At 38.8% G+C, this 23,043-nt stretch overlaps 1 protein-coding gene across 1 annotated transcript in view; it reads left to right on the top strand.

Moving 5' to 3' along the window:
* The window catches only part of SPINK5 (serine peptidase inhibitor Kazal type 5), a 271,657-nt gene that overhangs the window by 232,650 nt on the left and 15,964 nt on the right, over positions 1 to 23,043 (top strand). Inside the window, exons 16-29 of the mRNA XM_039244507.1 lie at positions 835 to 962; positions 2,506 to 2,587; positions 2,897 to 3,024; positions 5,680 to 5,728; positions 7,726 to 7,853; positions 9,378 to 9,465; positions 12,062 to 12,189; positions 12,828 to 12,894; positions 14,072 to 14,199; positions 15,728 to 15,827; positions 17,467 to 17,594; positions 21,320 to 21,392; positions 22,208 to 22,335; positions 22,734 to 22,812. Coding sequence (XP_039100438.1) covers positions 835 to 962; positions 2,506 to 2,587; positions 2,897 to 3,024; positions 5,680 to 5,728; positions 7,726 to 7,853; positions 9,378 to 9,465; positions 12,062 to 12,189; positions 12,828 to 12,894; positions 14,072 to 14,199; positions 15,728 to 15,827; positions 17,467 to 17,594; positions 21,320 to 21,392; positions 22,208 to 22,335; positions 22,734 to 22,812 — 1,434 coding nt within the window. The remainder of the gene's footprint in view (positions 1 to 834; positions 963 to 2,505; positions 2,588 to 2,896; positions 3,025 to 5,679; positions 5,729 to 7,725; positions 7,854 to 9,377; positions 9,466 to 12,061; positions 12,190 to 12,827; positions 12,895 to 14,071; positions 14,200 to 15,727; positions 15,828 to 17,466; positions 17,595 to 21,319; positions 21,393 to 22,207; positions 22,336 to 22,733; positions 22,813 to 23,043) is intronic.

Here is a 23,043-nt window from a genome sequence, read left to right as displayed (position 1 = left end):
AATCCCAAGTTAGCTTCACACTCAGCACGGAGCCTGATGCAGGATTCGATCCCACAACCCTGGGATCATGACCTGAGCCAAAATCAAGAGTCAGACCCTCAAGTGACTGAGCCACCTAGGCACGCCATCGCCTGTTGCTTAGAAGATTAGAGTCTCCTGCTTCTCCCTCTGTGATTTAGTCTTTCCCTTATCCAACTATCCTCCCTAACATGACTGAAGTTTCAAAATATTAATAATATTAATCTGCTTAAAGCCCACAAATGACTCATCATTAACTGCAAGGTACACCTCAACCTCCTTATCTCTTCTTATTTGACTTCTTACCTTCATTTAGAAGTTCCTGTTCTGCTGTATGCCCATGTAGTTTCCAACTTTGTTTCTCAATTTATTTTAACAATCTAGTATGCATATTCCCTGATCCCATTCTTACCCCCGAAAATTCTGTTTGCTCTTCAGTCTCACTCAAATTATTCCTTTTCTGTGACATCTCCCCTGGCTTTCACAATCGGATCTCATGGCCTCAACCTCTGCGTTTTCAGATTTTCTTGTACCAATATGTTTGCACTTATTTTATTCTGTTTAGATTATAATGGAGTTTACTTGTCCCCTTCTTTTATTATATTTTGACACCCTATTATGTTTTACTCGTTCCCGTCTCTTAGCAAATGAGGAGTTTTGTTTGCTGAACTGAATTTTACATGTGAGAGAAACACAACTAAAATCCTGGGGTCAAAGAAATAGAACATTAATTCCTATCCCTGTAGATGTTCCAGTCTTCCACTTCGAATAGGCATAAAAGCAAGTATCCCCAATGTGCTTTCTCTGTCTTGGCAGGAGCTGTGCAGTGAATACCGCAAGCTTGTGAGGAACGGACGACTCCCCTGCACCAGAGAGAATGACCCCATCCAGGGCCCAGATGGGAAAATGCATGGCAACACCTGCTCCATGTGTGAGGTGTTCTTGTGAGTAGCACTGTGGCTGGGAACACGAGGAAGAGTTTTTGTCCTTTCTGCTTCAGGTCTTAAATTTTTTTAATGTTAGCTTTGTTGTATTTTACTTCTTAAGTTGTGTTTTGTTTCTTGTCAGTGGCATTTTTGCACAATATCATAATTATCAAAGAATAACTCCTGCTCTGTCTTGAAAGAGACAGAAGGAGGTCCACATGTAGCTCCTTCTCTTACCCTTTTAACACAATCTGTCTTGGTCTCTAAGGTCCAGTCAGTGCTTCGGCTTCACCCCTGTGTTATAGGGTTCTGTCAGTCATGTCATGTTCTTGAATAGAGGCCAGTCGTTCTTGGGAGGGGGAGGGAAGTTAGGAACCACCTATGTTGCCATCATGGTGACGTCACTCCTAACCAACTCCAAAGAATAATTCCTGCATATCAATCACCAGTTGAAGTGATCACTGTGTAAGCGTACGAGATGTAAACAAGGATCTCAACCCTACAGAGTGGGATGTGAAGTCATCTGAAATCACACAACAATTCACAGAGCAAACATATCAGTATGCAAAACGGTACAGTAGTTCATACACAGGGCCTGAAAGAACGACTTGGAATAGGAAAGATGAACATCTGGCACAGAGAATCCCTCCTGTGTGTGTCGTCTACTCAAACAGCCATGGTGAAGCCTACTCTATGTCCCTACCCCTCAGTGGTTCCTTCGTGATGACCGGGAGTTTCCTTCATAGCACTAAGCACTAAGTATAGCTATAAATTGATATATGTGACTATATGTTCAATATCTCTCTCTTCACTAGACAATTGTTGTTATGGAAGGGATTCTAGAGAATGTAAACAGTGAGTCCAGATTAACTTTCTGTTCCTTTGTGAGAGCACCACTTCAGCAGAAAAGCAAAAACATATTTAGAGGAAATGAATACAAACCATGTCCTTTGAGGACTGTTAAGGCATGGCATACTTAGCAAGGAGAGAGTTATGGTTTTGAAATACCCAAGTAGCTTTTGTTTTTAAATCTATACCATAGAATGTATACCGTAGGCTGTCTCTATGGATGAAAGTGAGGGCAATGAGTAGAATCTCTGGAAGGGATACAGCTCAATGCCAAGAACAACCTGCTAATAGTTTGAGAATCTCAGGGGTAGAATGACCTATGTGGGCTTTCAAGGATGATGTAAGTAAAGTATTTATTGGCAGATTAAAGCAAAGCTAGATAGTAATCAGACATACTGAGTATTGGAAATTGTGAGTACTGGAAGATTAAAAAACTGCCTCTGAATTAGAGCTTACATCTGAATTGTACATTTATCAGTTCTGTGTCCTTGGGGGAGTGATCCAGTCTGTCAGTTTTCTTATCTATACATGGGGTTATAACAGAAGTTTTACAACATGCAGCTGAGAAGATTTCATGGTATGAGCACCAGATTAGGCACATAGTAAGAATTTACTAAACGTTAACTACAAAAAGTAAATGATACTTGAGATCACTTTCATTCTGGACATTCTATCATCCTTACTGATCTCTTTTTTAATCATTCTCTTTCAGTCGAGCAGAAGAAGAAGAAAAGAAAAAGAAGGAAAGTGAGTCAAGAAATAAGAGACAATCTGAGAACACAACTTCCTTTGAGGTGAAGGAAACTTTTCCAAAAGTCAGAGCATGGGGACCTGGGCTCCATAGATGGCATTCAGGGAACTCATACATTCCCTGAAGCTATTTGTTTATATGGGAGCATATACACAGGTGCATAAGGTGACTATTTCTAGGTCAAGTGTTTATAACTTTTATCTTTTAAAGATAGTCATTTCTTCTAAGAACTATTCTAAAATAAACCACTTGCTGACCCCCATTTGAGAAAAAAAAGTCTAAACTGCAGCTGTTTTTCCAATCTGATCCAACCTGTATTCAAAACCTCAAACTTCCTTCCTCAATTTCACAGGAATTGTGCAGAGAATACCGCAAATTAAGGAAGAATGGACAGCTTCTCTGCACCAGAGAGAATGACCCCATCAAGGGCCCAGATGGGAAAGTTCATGGCAACACCTGCTCCATGTGTGAGGCCTTCTTGTGAGTAAAGCTCAGGACTGCTGATGGTGGGTGACAGGGAACCAAGGGAAGTTTTCAAACAGTTGTGAATAATCAATTGTGAGAAATGCATTTTCCTCTTCAGTATAACAGTCATTTTGCAGTATCACAGTTTAAATGAACTAAACACACACACACACGCACACACACACACACACACACATTAAAATACAAAACCAAAAAGCAAGTGGAGAGCTTTCAGATAATGATTATTGTGATATAAATAGATCCTGAATAATTTCTTTTAGGATATTTTAGATAGAACTCAAGATCTTTTATTCAGAGAAGAGAATACTCTGGCAACCACACTAATTGCTTTTTAGTTAGTTGAAGGATTGTCAGCTAAAATAGGAAATGGATGAGCTTACATATAAAATATCGTTATGGTGCATGGCAGGTTTTAGGAGAGTGTTTGTAAAAGTTTACTACCTTTCTTCTTACTCATTTGTGTCATCTTAAAAAGTAGAATTAAAATGGATGAGAGCTGGGCGCCTGGGTGGCTTAGTCGGTTAAGCGTCCGACTTTCGCTTAGGTCATGATCTCGCGGTTCGTGGGTTCGAGCCCCGCGTCGGGCTCTGTGCTGACTGCCAGCTCGGAGCCTGGAGCCTGTTTCAGAGTCTGTGACTCCCTCTCTCTCTGACCCTCCGCTGCTCATGCTGTCTCTCTCTCTCTCTCTCTCTCTCTCCTAGAAATAAATAAAAATATTTAAAAAAAATAATAAAAATAAAATAAAATGGATGAGAGCTATAGGGACACAGATTTGAACACAACACAAAGATGAACTTTGTAATATTTGAAATAGGTGAAGCCTGCTCTAGGAACGGTGGAAGTTGAATCCTCACGTACAGGAGACTAAAGTATAACTGTAGAATAAATGGCATGATGGATCCTCAAAAACAAGAGTCTATGATATCCCTTAAGCCTTTTGATCTTTGTCTCAAGAGACACTCCACTTGATTTTCTATAAACTCAACCTCTGAAAGCTTTCAGTCGTTCAGTCTTCCTGGGCAGAGAACAATTTTCGTCCCACGGTGGTTGGGCACAGAAGCATTAAGAATCTCCTACGTGGAAGTCAGGATGATGGCCATATAATCATTATAACCAAAATTTATTGAATGTGTGTCATCAGCAAATATTGCTAAAGGCTTTGCTGCCTAATCTCATTTGATCTTCACGACAAACATGAAAAAGGTCTTTCTTATATTAGCACAAGTTATAGATGACACAGGCCCAGAGAAGTTGAGAAAGAGAGAAACATCAGTGAAGAAAGAAAAAATGAAGAAAACGATGTTTTTCACTGTATGGTATAGATAGAAGATCATTTAGGAATGCCATTATCAACTTCTAGTAATTATATCTGTCTGGATTTAGGCTTGTTTCAGTGTTTTTCTTTAGCTCCACATCAATCTTTCAATGACAAAGAAGGAATTCTGCCACCTAGTGGTTAGCTCTGCTGCTTCCTCTGATGATTTTCTAGGGTGGAAAAAAAATGCTTCTTAAATATTCTAGTCAACTTAGACTCATGGTAAAATTTGGGTCAGCTTGCATATAAAGAAAAATGAGAAATCTCAGAATTTTGGAACTTTTTTAGTACTTTCCTCCAAACCCTATAAAAATACCTTATCAAAAAGAAATAAAGTTGTATTTATTACCTCATATTTTATGGGTATATTAGCAAAATCTGTTGGCTTTTTTGAGAGTTGTTCTTCCCTACATAGTCTTTTCTTGCACACATTCATACAAAATGAAAACTGTCTTTTCACCTTTTAAGGAAGTTTTAATTTGATCAGTGGAAGCAAGTCTTATGTTGACTGAAGCATAATCTATCTAATTTTTACATACAATTTAAAACGTGTTTACATTTTAAAATTAAAACTTTTTACATATTAATTTTTTCTTCTTTCTGTACACCAGGATTAAATTGTGCTATAGATCCAATTATGCCGAACTTGATCTGCAACACTGTTAGTTGTCCAATATGGCTAAAAGCTGTCACCCTCACTGTATTCCCATCATATGCCTACTTTGGGAGGATTGACTCCTAATAATAATTACACTGATGATGGCACTGATTACTTTTGATAATCACTTTTATTATGTACCAAAAACTTATTCTAGTTGCTTTACGTGTATTGACTCATTTAACGCTCACAACAATCCATTAAAAAAAATAGTTACTACTTCTCTTTATCCCTCCCTTCCGCTTCCCCATTTAAAAATAAGGAAGGCACAGAGAGGGTCAGACATTCCTTGTGTTCCTTATACAGTTTGGCTCCAGAGTCTGTCTCCTTAACCATGCTTAACTGCCTCCCAAAAGCCAAGTATTACCAATGTAGAAGGAGTTATTGCAGATGCAAAAGAATCTGCAATAGGAAGTATTAATGCAGTGCCTTTGCTGAGGAGCTAAATGGCTTTCCTCATGAAGGGACTTTTTCTTACACACTATTGTCTTAAGGTGAAGTGAATCATTTCAGTTTATTATCCACTAAAATGACAGACTGCGATGAGTGGATCTTTGGGGGTGCTTGAGACTTGTCAAGGCAACAAATAATCAACCTGTACATGTTAAGATTCTATTCTACTATATTAAGACCCATTTCTTGTTTTTCTCTCATTTTCTTTCCCTGATCCATATAGTCAGCAAGAAGAAAGAGCAAGAGCAAAGGCTAAAAGAGAAGCTACAAAGGTAATTTTCTCAGGACTGCTGATTCTGTGCCTTGACTTTTTTTCCCCCTTAAGACACTCTAGATATCTCATTAGCAGAAATGTTTTCCTTTTCAGTTGTCATGCCTGAAATGAACAACAACAAAAACCCTGAAAAAAAAGGGTCTTGATTAGAAGTTTCCAGAGTACCAATTATATTGCATGATATTTCAAATTTTGAGTTTCATTTTATAAAAAGTAGAGGGTTAACTCACTTAGTAAGCTATATTCTCCATATCTGGCTTTTCTTAGATTTCTGTTGTCAAGCACGGATTATTAATGTCAATTTTTATAATTTACTCATTTCAGATTACATCATTCCAACCTCTGTTGTTTCATATAGGGAGTACAATGTCCCTATTGCTTACATTAGTCCAATTTACAAAACAAAGTGCACATATATTATCATTTTTTATCTTTGTCACCTCCAAATATGGAGAAAGTACTAATATTCTCACCCCAATTATTAAGCCTATCCTTTGACTTTCTAATTATTCTTAATCTACCATCCATGGTTAATTTTATAATTTTACAAGCAGCACAATAAAATCTGTCCATAGGTGATATTGGAATACTCTCATATAATGGCCATAATCGGGATTTACCTTTATGTATTTTATTTCCTAACAGCTGCAAAGTGTAAGCCTACTATTTATTTGGGGGAAAGTTGACAGAGTTTGAAAGTTTATCTTTAAACTGACTCATTTGCTCATTAACTTTCCTGCTGTTAGTTGGAGCCATCCCTTTACTAGTACTGTTAGTGTTGATTTATTATTATTGTATTATCCATAGTGTCTGAACAGCTGCTGGGTCATCATAGATTTTCCAAATGGTCAAAACAATTCTTCTCTCTGCTTCTATCGGACCTCTCCCGTGTGAAATCCGCATCCCTCTACTTTATCGAGTGATTCCCAGAAACATGTCAGTTTCTCCAAGGGGTCACACTTGTTCTCTCCTCCATATCTTTATTTGAAATATGTCTTTATTTCTTAGTTTAAACATCTTTTTCTTTTCTTATCAGCCTTCTAAAGACAAATAGAGGTTCACCAATAATTTTTGGACACTACGTTCTTATTTTAATTTTTTCCGGCTTTACTGAAGTTTAATTGACATATTACACTGTACAAGTTGAAGGTGTCTATCGTGATTTGGTACACTTAAATATTATGAGATAATACTCCCATAGCATTACCTAACACTTCCCTCACATCACATAATTACATAGCTATGTTTCTTTTTTTGTGGTGAGAACATTTAGGATGTACTCACTTAGCAACTTTCAAGTATACTGTATAGTATACTGTTATATTGTTAACTGTAATTACCACACTCTACATTAGATCTCCAGAACTTAATCTTATAACTGGAAGTTTATTACTTTTGACCAACATCTCCCTATTTCCCCAACCCCACCCCGTCGCTCGCAAGCACCATTCTACATTCTGTGTCTATGAATTCAGCTTTTTTAGATTCCACATATGAGTGAGATCATACAGTATGTTTTTTTCTATCTCACTTATTTCACTTAGCAGAGTTCACTCTAGTTTCATCCAAGTAGTTGTAAATGCCAGGATTTCCTTCTTTTTCGTGAAGGCGGAGCAGTATTCTCACTTCTTCCGAGAACCTCTTCTTCTAGGTCCATTGAAACCCCTCACCTGTGATCTATCAGAGCTTTTATAGACTTTGTTATGTAACACAACACAAACACATATATTTTATATTGTTCTCTACCAATTTTGTCAGCCTTCTTCTACACCTGGATTGTAAGCAGCCTCAGGAGAATGATAATGTTAAATATTTCCAGATCCACTCTAGTGCCAGGACAATGCTGAGTCTGTGATGGAAGCTTTGTGAACACTTACTGATTTACTGTTACATGTCCTCACTTTTCTTTTTTCTTTTTACTCTGCATTACTTATTCCTCAGAATAAGCAAAAGTATAGGAAGGGTAGGAAATCATTGTGAGAAAATATTTTCCAGGAGCTCTGCAGTGAATTTCAGAACCAAGTGAGGAATGGAATGCTCATATGCACCAAGGAGAATGACCCTGTCCGTGGCCCAGATGGCAAAATGCATGGAAACAAGTGTGCCATGTGTGCAAGTCTGTTGTGAGTACCTGTCCTCATCTGTCCCACCGAATCTCTTCATCATCCATCACGTCTGAGCCTCAGTTTCTTTAGAAATGTGTAGAATACATACCATGGGTTGTGTGCTAGGAACATTGAAAAGCACATGGGCAAGGTAGGAAGTAATATTGAGTCACACAGTGACAATGTGGTTCTCTATTCAGTTCTTCTATCGTCTAGGTAAGTCATGGGAAAGTCTTAATTTAGTGCTGTTATGTTTGTAACACTTGATAATCATCATTCATAACAGAGAGGGAGTAGAAGTTTGATGATTTGGATGCAGTGGTGTCTTTGGTCTCTTTCCCACCTCTTACAGTTTATGATTCTATGAATATATTCAGATATTGGCTAAGGAAGGACCAGGTGAACAAAGATCTATGAGGCTGTGTGCAAGAACAGTTAAAATAACCTGAATGAGAAATGAAATAGAGAGGATTGCATTTATCCTTTTAGGGACATTACCATGCACAGGTGAGATAAATACTTTAATAAGTGGTTTAGTGTAGAGAGTAAAACCCCAAGAGGCAGAGCCATGTAATAGGTGTTTACTGAAATGTCTTGTGAAGCCAGGTCCAGGGACTTTTATGCTATTGTTTTGGTGACTCAGACCTCCTCTGGTTCTCCTCCTTCCTAGATTCCTAGTCCTCTACAGAATCTGACACTAAATTAAATATTGAGGGAAATGTTTAAATACTATCTGTTGAAAGAGGTGCAAAGTTTTTGTTGTCTTGTACCTTTTCACATGTCCTTACCCAATCTCAGGTGTATGCACATAGCTCCTCAAAGGAGAGATTGACAGATTAGGCTGTAGAGCAGGCATTGGGCTCAGATTCAGGAAATCAAGGGTCTTCTCTTACTTGCACCATTGTCCATGCTGTGGTAGTGACCAGATGTGATGTGATCAATGCTACAGATTTTCCAGCTTTCATAAGCTGAGTATCAGTAGAACATGGCAAGAATGCCAGAAGCTTAGGCTCTTGATCAACCTCAAAATATTAGTGTGGAATCTTCTTGGACTTGCATCATTATTATTTTCTAAAGTATGAATTTCAACTTGAATATTAATGCCCTTAAAATAATATCTAAAATTTTAATTTTATAATGAAACACGGTTTATTTTGACTATGCCCATCATCTGACTTGGTATCACTTCTGCTTTACTTATTGATATGGTGTTTATTTACACGGGAAAAGTTGCACAATTAAGAAAAATCAAGGCAATTGTGGCTTCTTTCAGACCACTAAAGTCACTGACTGATAGAAAAAGACCACATGAGGGTCACAAACTGATTTTAAAAAATGCTAGTTTTATTTTTTAAAAGGACTTGTGAACTACTGAATTTTATTATTTTTTGATGATTATTATCTGCAAAGTAATAGCACCTCTTAGACTGGATAAATTTGTACTGAAGAATGAATCTGAAGATCCTCATTCCTTTTTAAAATACATTACTAAAGAGAATAGAAAAATTGTACTTAGTGTTTCTTCTTTATTTTTGATTGCAGCAAACTTGAAGAAGAAGAGAAGAAAAATAATGATAAGGAAGGAAAGGAGAAAGTAGGGGCTGGCAAAGTGAAGAGAGAAGCAGTCCAGGTAGTTGTTTCAGGCCATCAGAGCCACATAACTCTAGGCAAGCCTCCTGCTCCCGCTTCCTTATCCCATGTCCGCCGTGACTTCTCAGACTGAGGACAAGTATTGGACCCTCGTGTATAAGAAAACCCCTTCTTCTTATTCAGTTTATTCACTCCACATATGATATACTTGCTTGTGCACTTGAGAAGAGGTCAATCACCATTTTCTCCACTGACCATGTGAATTGTAGTATCTCCAAAAAAGAAACATATACAGATTGCTGTCTTATTGTATGAATGCAAATCAATAGAGGCAGATTTCAAAATTTATTCCATATCTTTTTATATAAGGATGTTAAGTTCAAAACAAAACAAATAAACCCTACGTTTTAATTCCAGTTAATTCTCTGTGAGGTTTTGGGAAAATTACTTAACAGCATTTTTGAGCCTTCAGTTTGCATTCTCTCATAATGATAATGATGATGATGGTGGTGGTGATGACTATTAATTAGCTGCTAGTGTATGTCACCTGGTATAACAATTTTATGGCCGATCTTTGTAGTAACCATTCAAGGTATGTGATTGTTATCAGTATTTTATAGAAGAGGACTCAGAGGTTCTGATAAGAAGTTAGGAAATAAATATAGTTAATAATTTGAGAGCTAGCAACTGGACCACAAGTTCTGGCTTTAATGCCCACGATGCACCTTAGATTTTGCACCCTATCACCATTTGTAATATTTTTACTGGGTGCATCTCAGGTCTTCATTTTCCTCTCCTGTGTCCTTTTCTAATTTGGATGACCTCACTTCTCACATTTCTCTCTGCTCTCGTCTTTGTTTCATATAATCTACCCTTAACCCCAAAACCAAAATAGTTATTTAGAAACATAAGGCAAGCCATGCCACCCAGTGGCTTCTAACTCGCGCAGAGTAAGAACCAAGGCCCATTTAGTGGCTTACAGTGCCCACCATGATCTGACCTCTGCCATCTCTCAGGCCTCATTTCCTTCTTTCTACCCATTACTGCCCTTATGCCAGCCCTACTGGCCACCTTGTTGCTCTTGGACATGCCAAGCATTAATTCAAGGTATTCCATCTTGTGGGCTCAGTCATATTGTGGTTAGAAATCTGGTCTCGGATTGTCAGGGCTCAGGTACTGGCTCTGTCTCCCTACCAGTAAGGGAGACAGTTAATATTTTTGCATCTTAGTTTCTTCACTTATAAACTAATAAACTATTTTTATGTGTATTATTTTTATGAAGTCCCAAGGAACTTACCTGTATATAACAGCACGTGTCTTAAGTCTTCAATATTATACACACAATGAACTTTACTTTCTATATGGTTTTCCTCATACTCAGGCCTGACTCTCCCTGTCCTCTATCTGTCAAAATTCTGTCCACTTTTCATGGCTCAGAAGAGGTATTAGCTACTCTCCAAGGATTTTCCCTATGTATACAATGTACTTAATAGCTCTATCATCTATTTTGCAAGCAGTTTTCCTTTATTTCTCAGTCATATCATTCTTTTTATTTTAGCTTATAGATGTTTCTATGCATTTTCTCCAAAGACTCTAAACACTCTGTATTTGGTTTCTATAATTGCTCTAACAGATTATCAGAAACCTAGTGGCCTAAAGCAAAACAAACTTACTATCTTTGGTTCTTTACATTAGAAGTCTGACCTGGGTCTTAATGGACTAAGTCAAAGGGTTGGTAGAGCTCTGCTTCTCTCTGGAATCCCTAGGGGAGAATTTGTCTCTTTACTTTTTCTCACCTTCTAGAAGCCATCCGTGTCCCTTAGCTCTTGGACCCCTTCCATAATCTTCAAAGCCAACAGCATCACATCTCTGACTGTTGTTCCTCATTTGTAGCTGCCTCTCAATCTCTTCTGTCTCACTCTTCCTGGTGTAAGGACTGACTCTTGCCGTTATACTGGACATACTAGGATAATCCAGGAGAATCTCCCCATCTCAAGGTTCTTAACTTAATTACACCTGCAAAGTCCCTTTTGCCCTGAAAGGTAATATGATCACCGGTTCTGGGTATCAGGACTTAGACAAATAGGAGTGGGGGCTATTGTTCTGCCAAGCACAAGTTGTTTTTTTTTTTTTTTTTTTATAAAAAGAACAATAGGTGATTCTCTCTCTCTCTCTCTCTTTCTTATTATTGTTTTTAGAGAGAGAGTGAGTGTGCAAGTGGGGGACAGGGACAGAGACAGAGAGAGAATCTTAAGCATGGAGCTTGATGTGGGGGCTCGATCCCACAACCTAGGGATCATAACCTAAATGGAAATCAAGAGTCTCAACTGACTGAGCCACTGAGGAACCCCTGCTCAATTCTTCTTCATATATCTCACAGTACCTAGCCCAGAATAATTTTTGAGTTGAATTGAAGGTTTTCTGATGAGCTAGGTAACAGTAATCTTATACTCCAGATAACGTGTGACCCGAAAAAGTTCCTAAAAAGCATCTTGGCTAAAGCCGACCTTCTACATCACTCTTTTGATATATCCGCTATGTTTGGGGGCATTATATCAAAGGTTTCATAGGGGTAATGTGAAGGAAGTTTTCCAGTGTTTAGTTACCTAATTCTTAAATCCACCCTCATTTGGCAGGAACTGTGCAGTGAATACCGTAACTATGTGAGAAATGGACGGCTTCCCTGCACCAGAGAGAACGACCCCATCGAGGGCCCAGATGGGAAAATGCATGGCAATACGTGCTCCATGTGTGAGGCCTTTTTGTGAGTAGATCAGCCACTGCTGCTGAGTGTGGGAGAAGATAGGCCTGGGGCAGGCAAGGGAGGTGATTTTGAAGATTTTCTCTAAGAAATAGATATGGAAGCTATCTTTGCATTGTTTTCAAGGATTTACAGTTATAGAGCCATATCCTTATCACATTTCTTTGAGGTATTCTCAGTGTTCTAATGCCTGCTGGAATTGCTCCAGGAAGGACTATGTGCTAAGGGCAAATTCCCCCAGACTTAATGGCATACAAGGACTGGGAAATCCATTCTCTGCTTACTTGCCGTCATGAATAATCTAAAGATGTGATCATTAGGTGTTAACAAATGGAGCTTTTGCTAACATCTAGGAAATATTTTCAAGCATCCTCACTGCTTTCTGGGGAGAAGGACAATATCTTTATTTTCCAGAAGAATGTAGTGGTAAAAATTTGTTTACTGGTTTGTTATGATGTATGTGTCTTATTCTTTAAGCAACATTAAAAAACAATATGGAGAAATGTACATTTACTCTCCTACTCCCAGGCTAAGTTGGTAAAGGTATGGAAGTAATGGAGTATTTCTATCTAGAGAGAGTTCCTCTTTGGGATAACAATTACTGGATCCTAGGAATGATTCTCCTCCTCCCCCTCCTACAGCCAGCAAGAAGCAAAAGAAAAAGAAGAAGCTGAATCCAGAGCAAAAGCTAAGAGAGAAGCTGAAAAGGTAGTTGTCCTGGAAGTTTAATACCACAGTAAAAGATGAGGTTTTGCAGTTTCTCTGTAAAAATAACATGAAATTACTGGGGTGCCTGGGTGGCTCAGTCGGTTGGGTGGCTGACTTTGGCTCAGGTCATGATCTCATGGTTCGTGGGTTCGAGCCCTGCATTGGGCTCTGTGCTGACAGCTCAGAGCCTGGAGCCTGTTTCGGTTTCTGTGTCTCCCTCTCTCTCTGACCCTCCCCTTCTCGTGCTGTCTCTCTCTCTCTCTCAAAAATAAATAACAAATGTTAAAAATATTTTTAAAAAAACATGAAATTACTGAAAGCCTGTGTAAGAGGACTCAAGGTTCGTCTAGTCTAGAGATTGATACAATTTTCTTAAAGGATCAGATAGTAGATATTTCAGGTTGTGACCATCTAGTCTCTGTCACAACTCTGCTGTTGTAGCTGTAAAGCAGCCATAGATAATATGCAGACAAATGGACATGGCTATGCTCCAGTAAAACCTTATTTATTAAAGGAGGTGACAGGCCAAATTTTGCTTACAGACCGTAGTTGGCAAACATATGATTTACTTCATTCCCGTGCTTTTAAATGAAGGTTTAAAAACCAGAGAGAAGGAAGAACTTGCTCACAAAGGCAGTGGGACTTTTGGTATCAGAATCCAAAGTGCTAACAGTTACAAAGTAGAAACAAAGGATTGAAACCTAGACCTCTAGACACCACATCTAGCATATTCCTAACCCACTCTGTAGTTTTGGATGACCACGTTTGGTCAAATCAGTTATTTTCCTTTATTTATTTCTGGTGACAGTATTTGAGGGAAAATAAAAATAATACATTGGACACACTAGGATAATCTAGGATAACATTTTCTTGGCTTCAAAAAGACTGATTCCAAGTATATTTTTCAAGTTTGTGGTCATTTCCTTGCCCTCGTCAAAGACGAGTTTTATGTGTGGGTACAGATTCAGTCTGGATTTGGGAGCTACGTCTCCAGGGAAAAGAAAGAGAAACCTCTTTTTAAATCATGCGTGTTTTGTAGGAATTTAATGAAACAATTGCCAGGGAAAAACATATCTATAGGTCATTTTCCGTTTTTTCTAGGAAACACTTAGTAGGAACCCAACAAAGTAATTTATAAGAAAATACTCCTATACTCTTGCCCTTTCTCCTCCTTTAGGATACATGCAGTGAATTTCGGAGCCTTTTACAAAATGGAAATCTTTTCTGCACACGAGAAAATGATCCTGTGCGCGGCCCAGATGGCAAGACCCATGGCAACAAGTGTGCCATGTGTAAAGCTGTCTTGTGAGTACACAAATGAAGCCCCGGCTGTGGGCTGGCAGAGCTGGGGAGACAAAGAGCCAGGATGATTATATATATATATTGTGTTTGCCCTTTCTTTACATATAAAAGGAGCAACTGGTTATCTGTAGAGCATTTTTAGGCAAATCTTTCTCTTTAAAGGCCAAGATTCACAATTCTAAAAATAGATAATATATCTAGGTTATCAAATTGTCTCTTAGTTCTGGGGTAGAGCCTACCTATTAATAGAGCACAACATCTTTCTAGGTAAAATTTTAGGGCCTTTGCTGTCAAATGGATCCCTTCTCTAGATTATCTTTTAATTACCACTGGGAATATAATATACATACTTTGCTGTCAACCTAACTCCTCTACCTACATTTTTTAAAATATCACATAAAATATTTAAGCCATTCAATAGTCATTTACTGAATATCTACAATGTACAATGTGAATAATGACTGTACATAGATGGATTAAATAGTCTTCTCAGAAATCATAAAGTTGACTGGAGAGTAGACATGGGTACAACTTAATAAAATATGAGGGAGGAATTGCTAAATAAAAAATGATGATTACAGTGTGTTCTGGTACTTCAGGGAAGAGACAGTTAATAGGAAGTTTTGTAGGGGGGGGTAGAACTGGACTTTATAATTTGGATGAGATGTGAACAGTATTGGAAGGAATGAGAGGGGGAGAGGGACACAGCATGGGTGAAGCTCTGGAATTAAGAAACCAGTCATCTGAACAACAAGGAGCAAGTGATTTAGTTTAGTTAGAACTCAGCCACTTTGCCAACTTTGAATGCCAGATCAAGGATTTTGAAGTCAATTCTTTACATAGTGGGAAACTGTTAACATTTTTCAGGTAAGAGAGTAGGTGGCATAAATATGGTTCCTTTTGGAAAGATTCGTATGTCAGCAGCAAAAAGGGGTGGGGGAGAGAAGGAAAGGACGAAGATTCAGAATACTACTGGTGGTGGTAGAGGTTTGCAGGAATATAGGAGCCACTAGATCTCAGTAGAGCAAGAAAAGTAGGAAGGAAGGTGAACGGATCAGCACAGGAGATGTGAAATCACTGTCACAGTGGCAGCAGCCATGGGAGCCGAAGGGAAGAGGACAGAGATGGCTCTAGTGCTTTCTTCTTCATGAAAGGTAGAGAATCCAGGAGCCAGGACACATTTGGTGGAGTAGGTAAGTCTTGTTGGACCTCTTGAACATGAGGTGTTTGAGAAGATTCCAGCTGGAGAGTCCCAGAAAAACGTAGGAAGTGTTAGTAAACCACTCACGTGGTCTTGCTTGTGTTTGCCTACATGTTGGTTTCCCTCTACAGTAGTGAGAGCTCTTCTAGGCTGAAGGGCTCTGCGTAATTTATCTTTATTTTCAGAGGAGAGCCTGCAATGTAGTGGACGTTCAGTAAATGCTGGTGGATTCTGTACAAATCTATTTGGGTCATACGATGAAGAACTCCCAGAAATGGGCTACACTCCCTGTAATCTATTATTCCATACCTCCCTCTTTCTAATTTCCAGCCAGAAAGAAGATGAGGAAAGAAAGAAAAAAGAGGAAGATCAGAGAAATGCTGCCAGGCATAGCTCCCACGGTGGTGGTGGCGGAGGGGGGAAGGCAAAGGTGAGTGAACCTCTAATTTCCATGACCAGGTGGGGTGTAAGTCCCTGATAAGGGTGCCATGGCAGAGCCTGGCCAGAGCCAGTACGTCAGGCCCAGTTTGAAAGCGTCCTCTGAAGGACAGGGCAGTTTCCCCCTCGAAACTGTAGGGTTATATCTCAGCAATTTTTAGTCTCTCTATGGCTCGTTTTGATTTCTTTAATCCTGGAAATAATTAGCATGATGACCTCATCCCAGTCTTCCTGACCCCTTTTTATATAGTGTAGCTCTCAGGCCAGTAATTGATCACAAGAGAGTAAGTGGCATAAACACGGGGATATTCCTCAGCAGCATCACATGCTCTTTATTTTCTTTTATTATTCTCTCTTTCCTTCGATGGGGCCACTTTCTCATGACATTTTTTTCTGCTCATCCAAGGCAGCATAATATGGTGAAAGAGCATGGTTTTCAGAACCAGAGTTTGGGTAGACCTTGCCCCCAATGACGATGCGGCATTGAATAAATTACTTCATCTCACTGAACTCTGGCTTCCCTTATCTAGCAGTACTCTTACAGGGATAAAAGAAAATAACTTAGGCAAGTTTTTAGCACATCTCCCAAGACATTTTTAAGAGTCAGAATGACAGTGTTGCCTGTAAACCCACTCCTTGGGCCTGTGAACACCGCTGCATAGATTATAGCTGCTTCATTTCACTTCTTACGACATTTGGATATCAAGACCCTCTCTTCACTTCCAGCTCTGACACAGGCCTAACATATGTCTTTGATAAATTCTGGCTGTTCTGTTTTTCCATCTTTTCTCCTTAAGGAGGCCACATCCTCACTCTCAAGGGGGTCTGTTTTCTCCACAGTTGGCTTGAGCCTATGTTCCTTGGCATTTGGTATAACTTTGTACTTTCCTCCAGCAATTCTTTCTCCCTTCTGTCTGCACCAGAGGTCAGCATTTTTTTTTTTTTCTGGAAAAGGTCAGATAGCAGATATTTTAGGCATCATGAGTCATATGGACTCTGTTGTTCCTATTCCATTCTAACATTGTTGTGAGAATGCAGCCATAAATACACCTACACGAATGAGTTGAGGGTATGTTTCAAGTTTGATTTATAAAACCTCTATATATAAAAACAGGCAGCCGGACAGATTCATCTTGTAGGCCATAGTTTGCTGACCCTTCATCTTAGCTATGAAATCCCAGCCAACTTTATAATTTCCCAGTGTAGAACCTTAGAAGCAATATTATTGTCTTTGACAACTGACCTCTTTTTTTTTTTTAATTTTTTTTTTTAATGTTTTTATTTCTAAGAGAGAGAGAGAGACAGCGTGAGCAGGGGAGGGTCAGAGAGAGAGGGAGTCACAGACTGAAACAGGCTCCAGGCTCTGAGCTGGCAGTCAGCACAGAGCCCGACGCGGGGCCCGAACCCACGAACCGCGAGATCATGACCTAAGCGAAAGTCGGACGCTTAACCGACTAAGCCACCCAGGCACCCCGACAACTGACCTCTTAGAATATGCGTGATTCCAGTCCCTCTTTCTCTGTAGATAACAGTACTAGACGTTGTAATAAGAGAAACTCAAATCATTTAACAAACTTAACAATACAAAAGACCAAGTAATCCAAGAGACCTACTCTCCTCTCCTTTTTCAGGACCAATGTGCAGAGTATCGGGAAAAGATGCAAAATGGAAAACTTGCCTGTACTCGGGAGCGTGATCCTGTACGCGACGCTGATGGCAAGTCATACAACAATAAGTGTACCATGTGTAAGGAGATACTGTAAGTACTTCTTTCCACTGGCAGTCTCAGAGAGAGTCCCCAGTTCCTCCTATTTATGACTAGCTATTTCTCATTTACTTAAAGCTCCCTCCTGAAAAATTACTGTTTTTGTTGTTTCCCAAATATCATCTCTTTCTCTTATATCCCGTAAGGAACAATGAGCCTTAGTAATGGCAGTTAATCAATGTCTGATTCCTAGTCTAGTTTCTCTCATAATTCTGTGGCCTGCAAGTGCCATTGTGATAGATAGTGTCTCCTTAGAACATATAATGCCTGAGTCCTGTGGCGAGTTCGCAAAGGTCATTTGGAATAGTTGGCCAGCTTAGTTTAAGAGGGTTGTTTCTTGCCATGTGTATGGAACACATTTACTGCATAGTCGAGGATGTTTCTTCTGGGTGTTTTCCCATGCAGAGTGGTACTGAATTGGAGTGCTTTCTGATCCAACTCAGCTACTCTTGATTTGTGTTACTGGGGCAAGTAACACAACCACTCTTGTACATTGAGATGGTTTTCTGGGTGACCTTGGTAGGTACTCGTTCTAAAATTTGATGCATATATCCTAATGCTATTAATTAGGACATTTAATTGATATGAATTTAATAAGTATTTAATGCTTCTCCACACATACATCTTTTTCACCTTTCTCCTTGAAAAGAAATTACAATCTTGTGATAGTTTAAAGAAATGTAAGAAAATCTAATTAGTTCAAATGTTGCATTTTATAGATGAGAAAAACTGAAAAAATTTTAACATTTTTTAAGTTTATTTATTTATTTATTTTGAGAGAGACAGAGACAGTGTGAGTAGGAGAGGGGCAGAGAGAGAGGAAGAGAGAGAGAGAGATAGAGAGAGAGAGAGAATCCCAAGCAGGCTCCACACCATCAGCACACAGCCCAATGTGGCCTCGAACTCACAAAACCATATGATCATGACCTGAGCCAAAACCGAGAGTCAGATACTTAACCAACTGAGCCACCCAGGTACCCCTGAAAATATTTTCTTAACATCAAGGTCTCATGAGGAGGTGAATTTAAGAGCTGAAACCAGAATCCGGTTCCTCTGAATACTAGCCTAATACTTATTCACATTATGAAAATTCATTAATAGAAGCAGGGTAGTAAGTAGAGCAGTGCCATGCTAGGGTTTTAGCATCAGATGATTTCACCTTCATGTTCTGGGACAGGTTATTTCACTTTCCTAGTCTTCCAACTGCTCACATTTAAAATGGGGGTAGTGAAGAGATACAGGAGTGCTGATGCATAGGGGCACATGTACCCCAATGTTCATAGCAGCACTTCCAACAATAATTAAATCATGGAAAGAGCCTAAATGTCAATCAACTGACAAAGGGATCAAGAAGATGTGGTTGATCTATATAATGGAATACTGCATGGCAATGAGAAAGAATGAAATCTGGCCCTTTGTAGCAATGTGAATGGAACTCAAGGGTGTTATGCTAAGTGAAATAAGTCAGGCAGAGACGGACAGATACCATATGTTTTCACTTATAAGTGGAACAGCAGAAACTTAACAGAGGGCCATAAGGAAGGGGAAGGGGAAAAAATAGTTAAGGAGAGGGAGGGAGGCAAACCAGAAGAGACTCTTAAATACTGAGAACAAACTGAGGGTTCATGGGGGTGGAGGAGAGGGGGAAAGGGGTGATGGGCATGGAGGGGGGCACTTGTTGGGATGAGCGCTGGGTATTATATGGAAACCAACTTGACAATAAACTAAAAAAGAAAAAAATTAAATAGATAAATAAAATGGGGGTAGACATTTTATTTTGTTGCCACATAGTGTTTGTTTTGAAAGTTAAATGAGGAGAACCATGCAAAACTCTCTATACAGTGCCTTGCACAAAGACGACACTCAATAAATGTGAACTGTCATTGTTAACACCTTCACTAGTGTTCAGTAGATAATAGGCATCAGCTTGAATAGTAATAAATAATAACAAATGTTACTGTGTTGTCCTTTTGCACAACTTCTACTTTGCAGATATGACTAACATAACTGAGAGAGCATTTCACTTAGGACTTTGTTTCTTTCTGCTTCATATATTAATAGATAATTTCATTAATAGGGACAAATTTAATTATTCTTTGTTGCAAAAAATGTATAAGATAAAATTTTGCCAATGTAATGATTCTTACCTGGAGTATTTAACAAAACACAGCATAGAAGGAATACTTTATACAACCTTTAGAAATCATTCATCTGACAATGAATGGTTTTCGACTGTCTGCATTGTAACAGGCCCTAGTCATGGACAAGCACTCTTCATGTGAACAAGACAAAGGTCCTGCCATGGAACTATAATCTTGTATAGAACAGACAGGTTATAAATAAATAAGCAAATAACTAGGTAGCCCAGGGCCAGATGGTAATAAGGAAAATAAAGCAGAGGAAGGCAACAGAAAGGGATTGCAGTTGCTGCGTCATTTATGGTGTTCAGGGAGAGCCCAATGTGTGAGGGACACCTGTAAAAAGCAAGTGAAGTGAACCATCTGGACAGCTGGAGGCAGAATGTTTCAGGCAGAGCAAGAACCAATGAAAACTTCTGAAGGTTTAAATTACCAAGCTGAAAAACAGAAAGGAGCTCATCATGTCTCAAAATTATTGCATGGATAATTGCAGAAAATGAGTTTGGGGAGACTAAATAAGGCTTTTTTCGGCCAAGAGAAGGATTTTGGATTTTATTCCTTGTGCGATCAGAAGTCACTGGAGGCTTTTGATCAGAGCCACGATTATCACTCGAATTGCATTAAATTGGATCATTACAGTACTTTCTTTATCCAAAGGTACTTGATTAAAATTTCGTGGCTTTATATTTGCTTGAATCTTCAGGATATATTTTACTGCCACTTCCCTATTTCTTATACATGAAAAGGAAGTTCCCTAAAAAGAATATATACATATATACTTATGTATATATATTATATACATTCATACATGTTTGTTTTGTGTATAAAACCAAATGAAACTTTGAAAGAAGAGTAAATGTATTAGATCTTGAGCCAACTGCATCAGAATGACCTGGCTTGTTAAAAATCAGGCTACAGAGTCCCAGTCTAGATCTTGTCCGTAAACCTGTTGGGATGGTCAGTGAATCTGAATTTTTAAAATTCTCACAGGTGTTTCTTAATGTGCATGAAAACTTAGGGACCACTGGCATCAATATTTTATCAGAAAAGAGATTTTAAAAAAAGAACATGATCCTAAGGAACTTTCTAGATTACTGTCTTCTTTCTGTCTTGAGTTCCATACTTTAAAAACTAATACTTTAATGGGCTGATCTACAAATCAAGGCACTAGACTGGTGAGTTGGTGAAGTATTAAAAACCATGACTTAGCATGAAAAGATGAGGACACGGGGCTTGAAACTTGAAACTTGCCTCTAAATAGCTTATGAGTTAATACTGAGAAGAGGTAACAGATTCAGCAAACTTGTTCTCTGTTGTCCTGGGATTATGAAGACCAAAGGACGGAAGTTAAAGGTAAATTTGGACACAAATAAAGGAAACGTTGAAATTACTTGAGTTAATCTACCTAGAATACCTATCTACCCTACTATGATGAGGAAGCTTCTTAGTAACCAAGCTGCCTCTCTGCTTCAAGGATGCACAGAAATTCTCTTGGAAAGAACAATAGGATATGAACTTTAAGACTCCTTCCAAACCTGAGTTTCAACTATCAGGATGACTATTGACTCTTTTCTCTTCCAGGGAAAGAGAAGCAGAGGAAAATAATAAGCAGTCTGGCTACAGATCAAATGAGACCGAATCAGCATCAGAAAAAGTGAGTCACTAACTAGATTTTTACAAGAATTGTCTTTCTATAAGTTAACACTTGGCTATCAAAAATACAGAAATCCATGCCAAACGGAAATCCCTCAGTCTAACACATTACAAAGCACTTTTACAAATCGCAGTTTATTTAATTCTCTCCACAACCTGATCAAATACACTTTTTACACCTTATTTTATAAATTGGAAGAATGAGACTCAACTGCTGTAACAAATTACTATCAATAGTGGCTTGAAACAGCACAGATTCATTATTATATGTTTCTGGAGTTCAGAAGTCCTAACTGGACCTCACTGTATTAAAACTAAGGTGTCAGTAGGGCTGCATTTCCTTGTGGAGACTGTAAGGAGGTTCTGTTTCCTTGCCTTTTCTAACTTCTGGAGGCTTCCTGCATTGGCTTGTGACCACCTTTAAACTCAGCAGTGGCCAGTTGAATCATTTTCATGTGGCATCACTCTGATATTGACTTCCCTGCCTCCCTCTTTCACTCCTCAGAACCTTTGTGATTTTTTGAGCCATGCAGATCATTCAGAATAATCTCTCACCATTTTAAGGTCTGCTGATTAGCAATCTCAATTCTATCTTCAACCTTAATTTTTCCTTACCATGTAAGGCAGCATATTTATAGGTTCCAGGAATTAGAATGTGGACATGTTTGTAGGTCATTTATACTGCCTCCCAGCAAAGTTAAGTGGCTTCCTGACTCTTGAGTCAAGATCTTCAGATTTTCAAGCCCCAATCAAATACTGTGTGAAAACAGTCATTTCCAATATCATCTTTCCTTTTTTTTTTTTTTTTTTTTGTAGGATACGTGTGATGAGTTTAGAAGCCAAATGAAAAATGGACAACTTATCTGCACCCGAGAAAGTGACCCTGTTCGGGGTCCAGATGGCAAGACACACGGCAATAAATGTGCCATGTGTAAGGACAAACTGTGAGTATTTTTCAAAAATGGGCCTTTAATTGTGAATATTAAAGTATAAAAATCCTTTCTCCTCTCTCATCAGTTTGAGAAAATGACTTTTTTTAAAACAGATATGGGCGCCTGGATGACTCAGTCGGTTAAGCGTCCAACTTTGGTTCAGGTCATAATATGGTAGTTCGTGAGTTTGAGCACTGCATTGGGCTCTGTGCTGACAGCTCAGGGCCTGGAGCCTGCTTCAGATTCTATGTCTCCCTCTCTCTGCTCCTCCCCTGCTTAAGCTCTATCTCTCTCAAAAATAAATAACAAAAAATTTTTAATAAGAAAAATAAAACAGATCTAATTGTTAATGAGGTGTTTGTTTACTTTGTCTGAAATGGTTTTTTTTTTTTTCTCACTTTTTCCTCTAGGGAAAGGGAAGCAGCTGAAAAGAAAAAGAAAGAGGAGGACTACATGAGAAACACAGGGGAAAAGAGCAGTGAACACCAGGTAGTGCATGTTAGACATACTAACACTTAAAGCTGGATGCTTGGTTGTAAGGTTAATTCATTCAACAAATATTAATGGATTGTCAACTGAGCCCACTCATGGTGGGAATAATGATAAACAGGAAACCACGGGCAGATGTGGCAAAGAAATAGCATGTGAACCAGGGCCCCAAAAGCAATTCTGATGCACTTAACCACCTGTTTGCAGGACCAGTGACAAGTGTCAACTTAC

Source organism: Hyaena hyaena, unplaced genomic scaffold (genome assembly GCF_003009895.1).
Source record: "Hyaena hyaena isolate Hyena2069 unplaced genomic scaffold, ASM300989v1 scaffold_241, whole genome shotgun sequence".
NCBI lineage: Eukaryota > Metazoa > Chordata > Mammalia > Carnivora > Hyaenidae > Hyaena > Hyaena hyaena.
The sequence above is the reverse complement of the archived record's forward strand: the minus strand, read 5'-3'. Positions and strand labels throughout refer to the sequence as shown.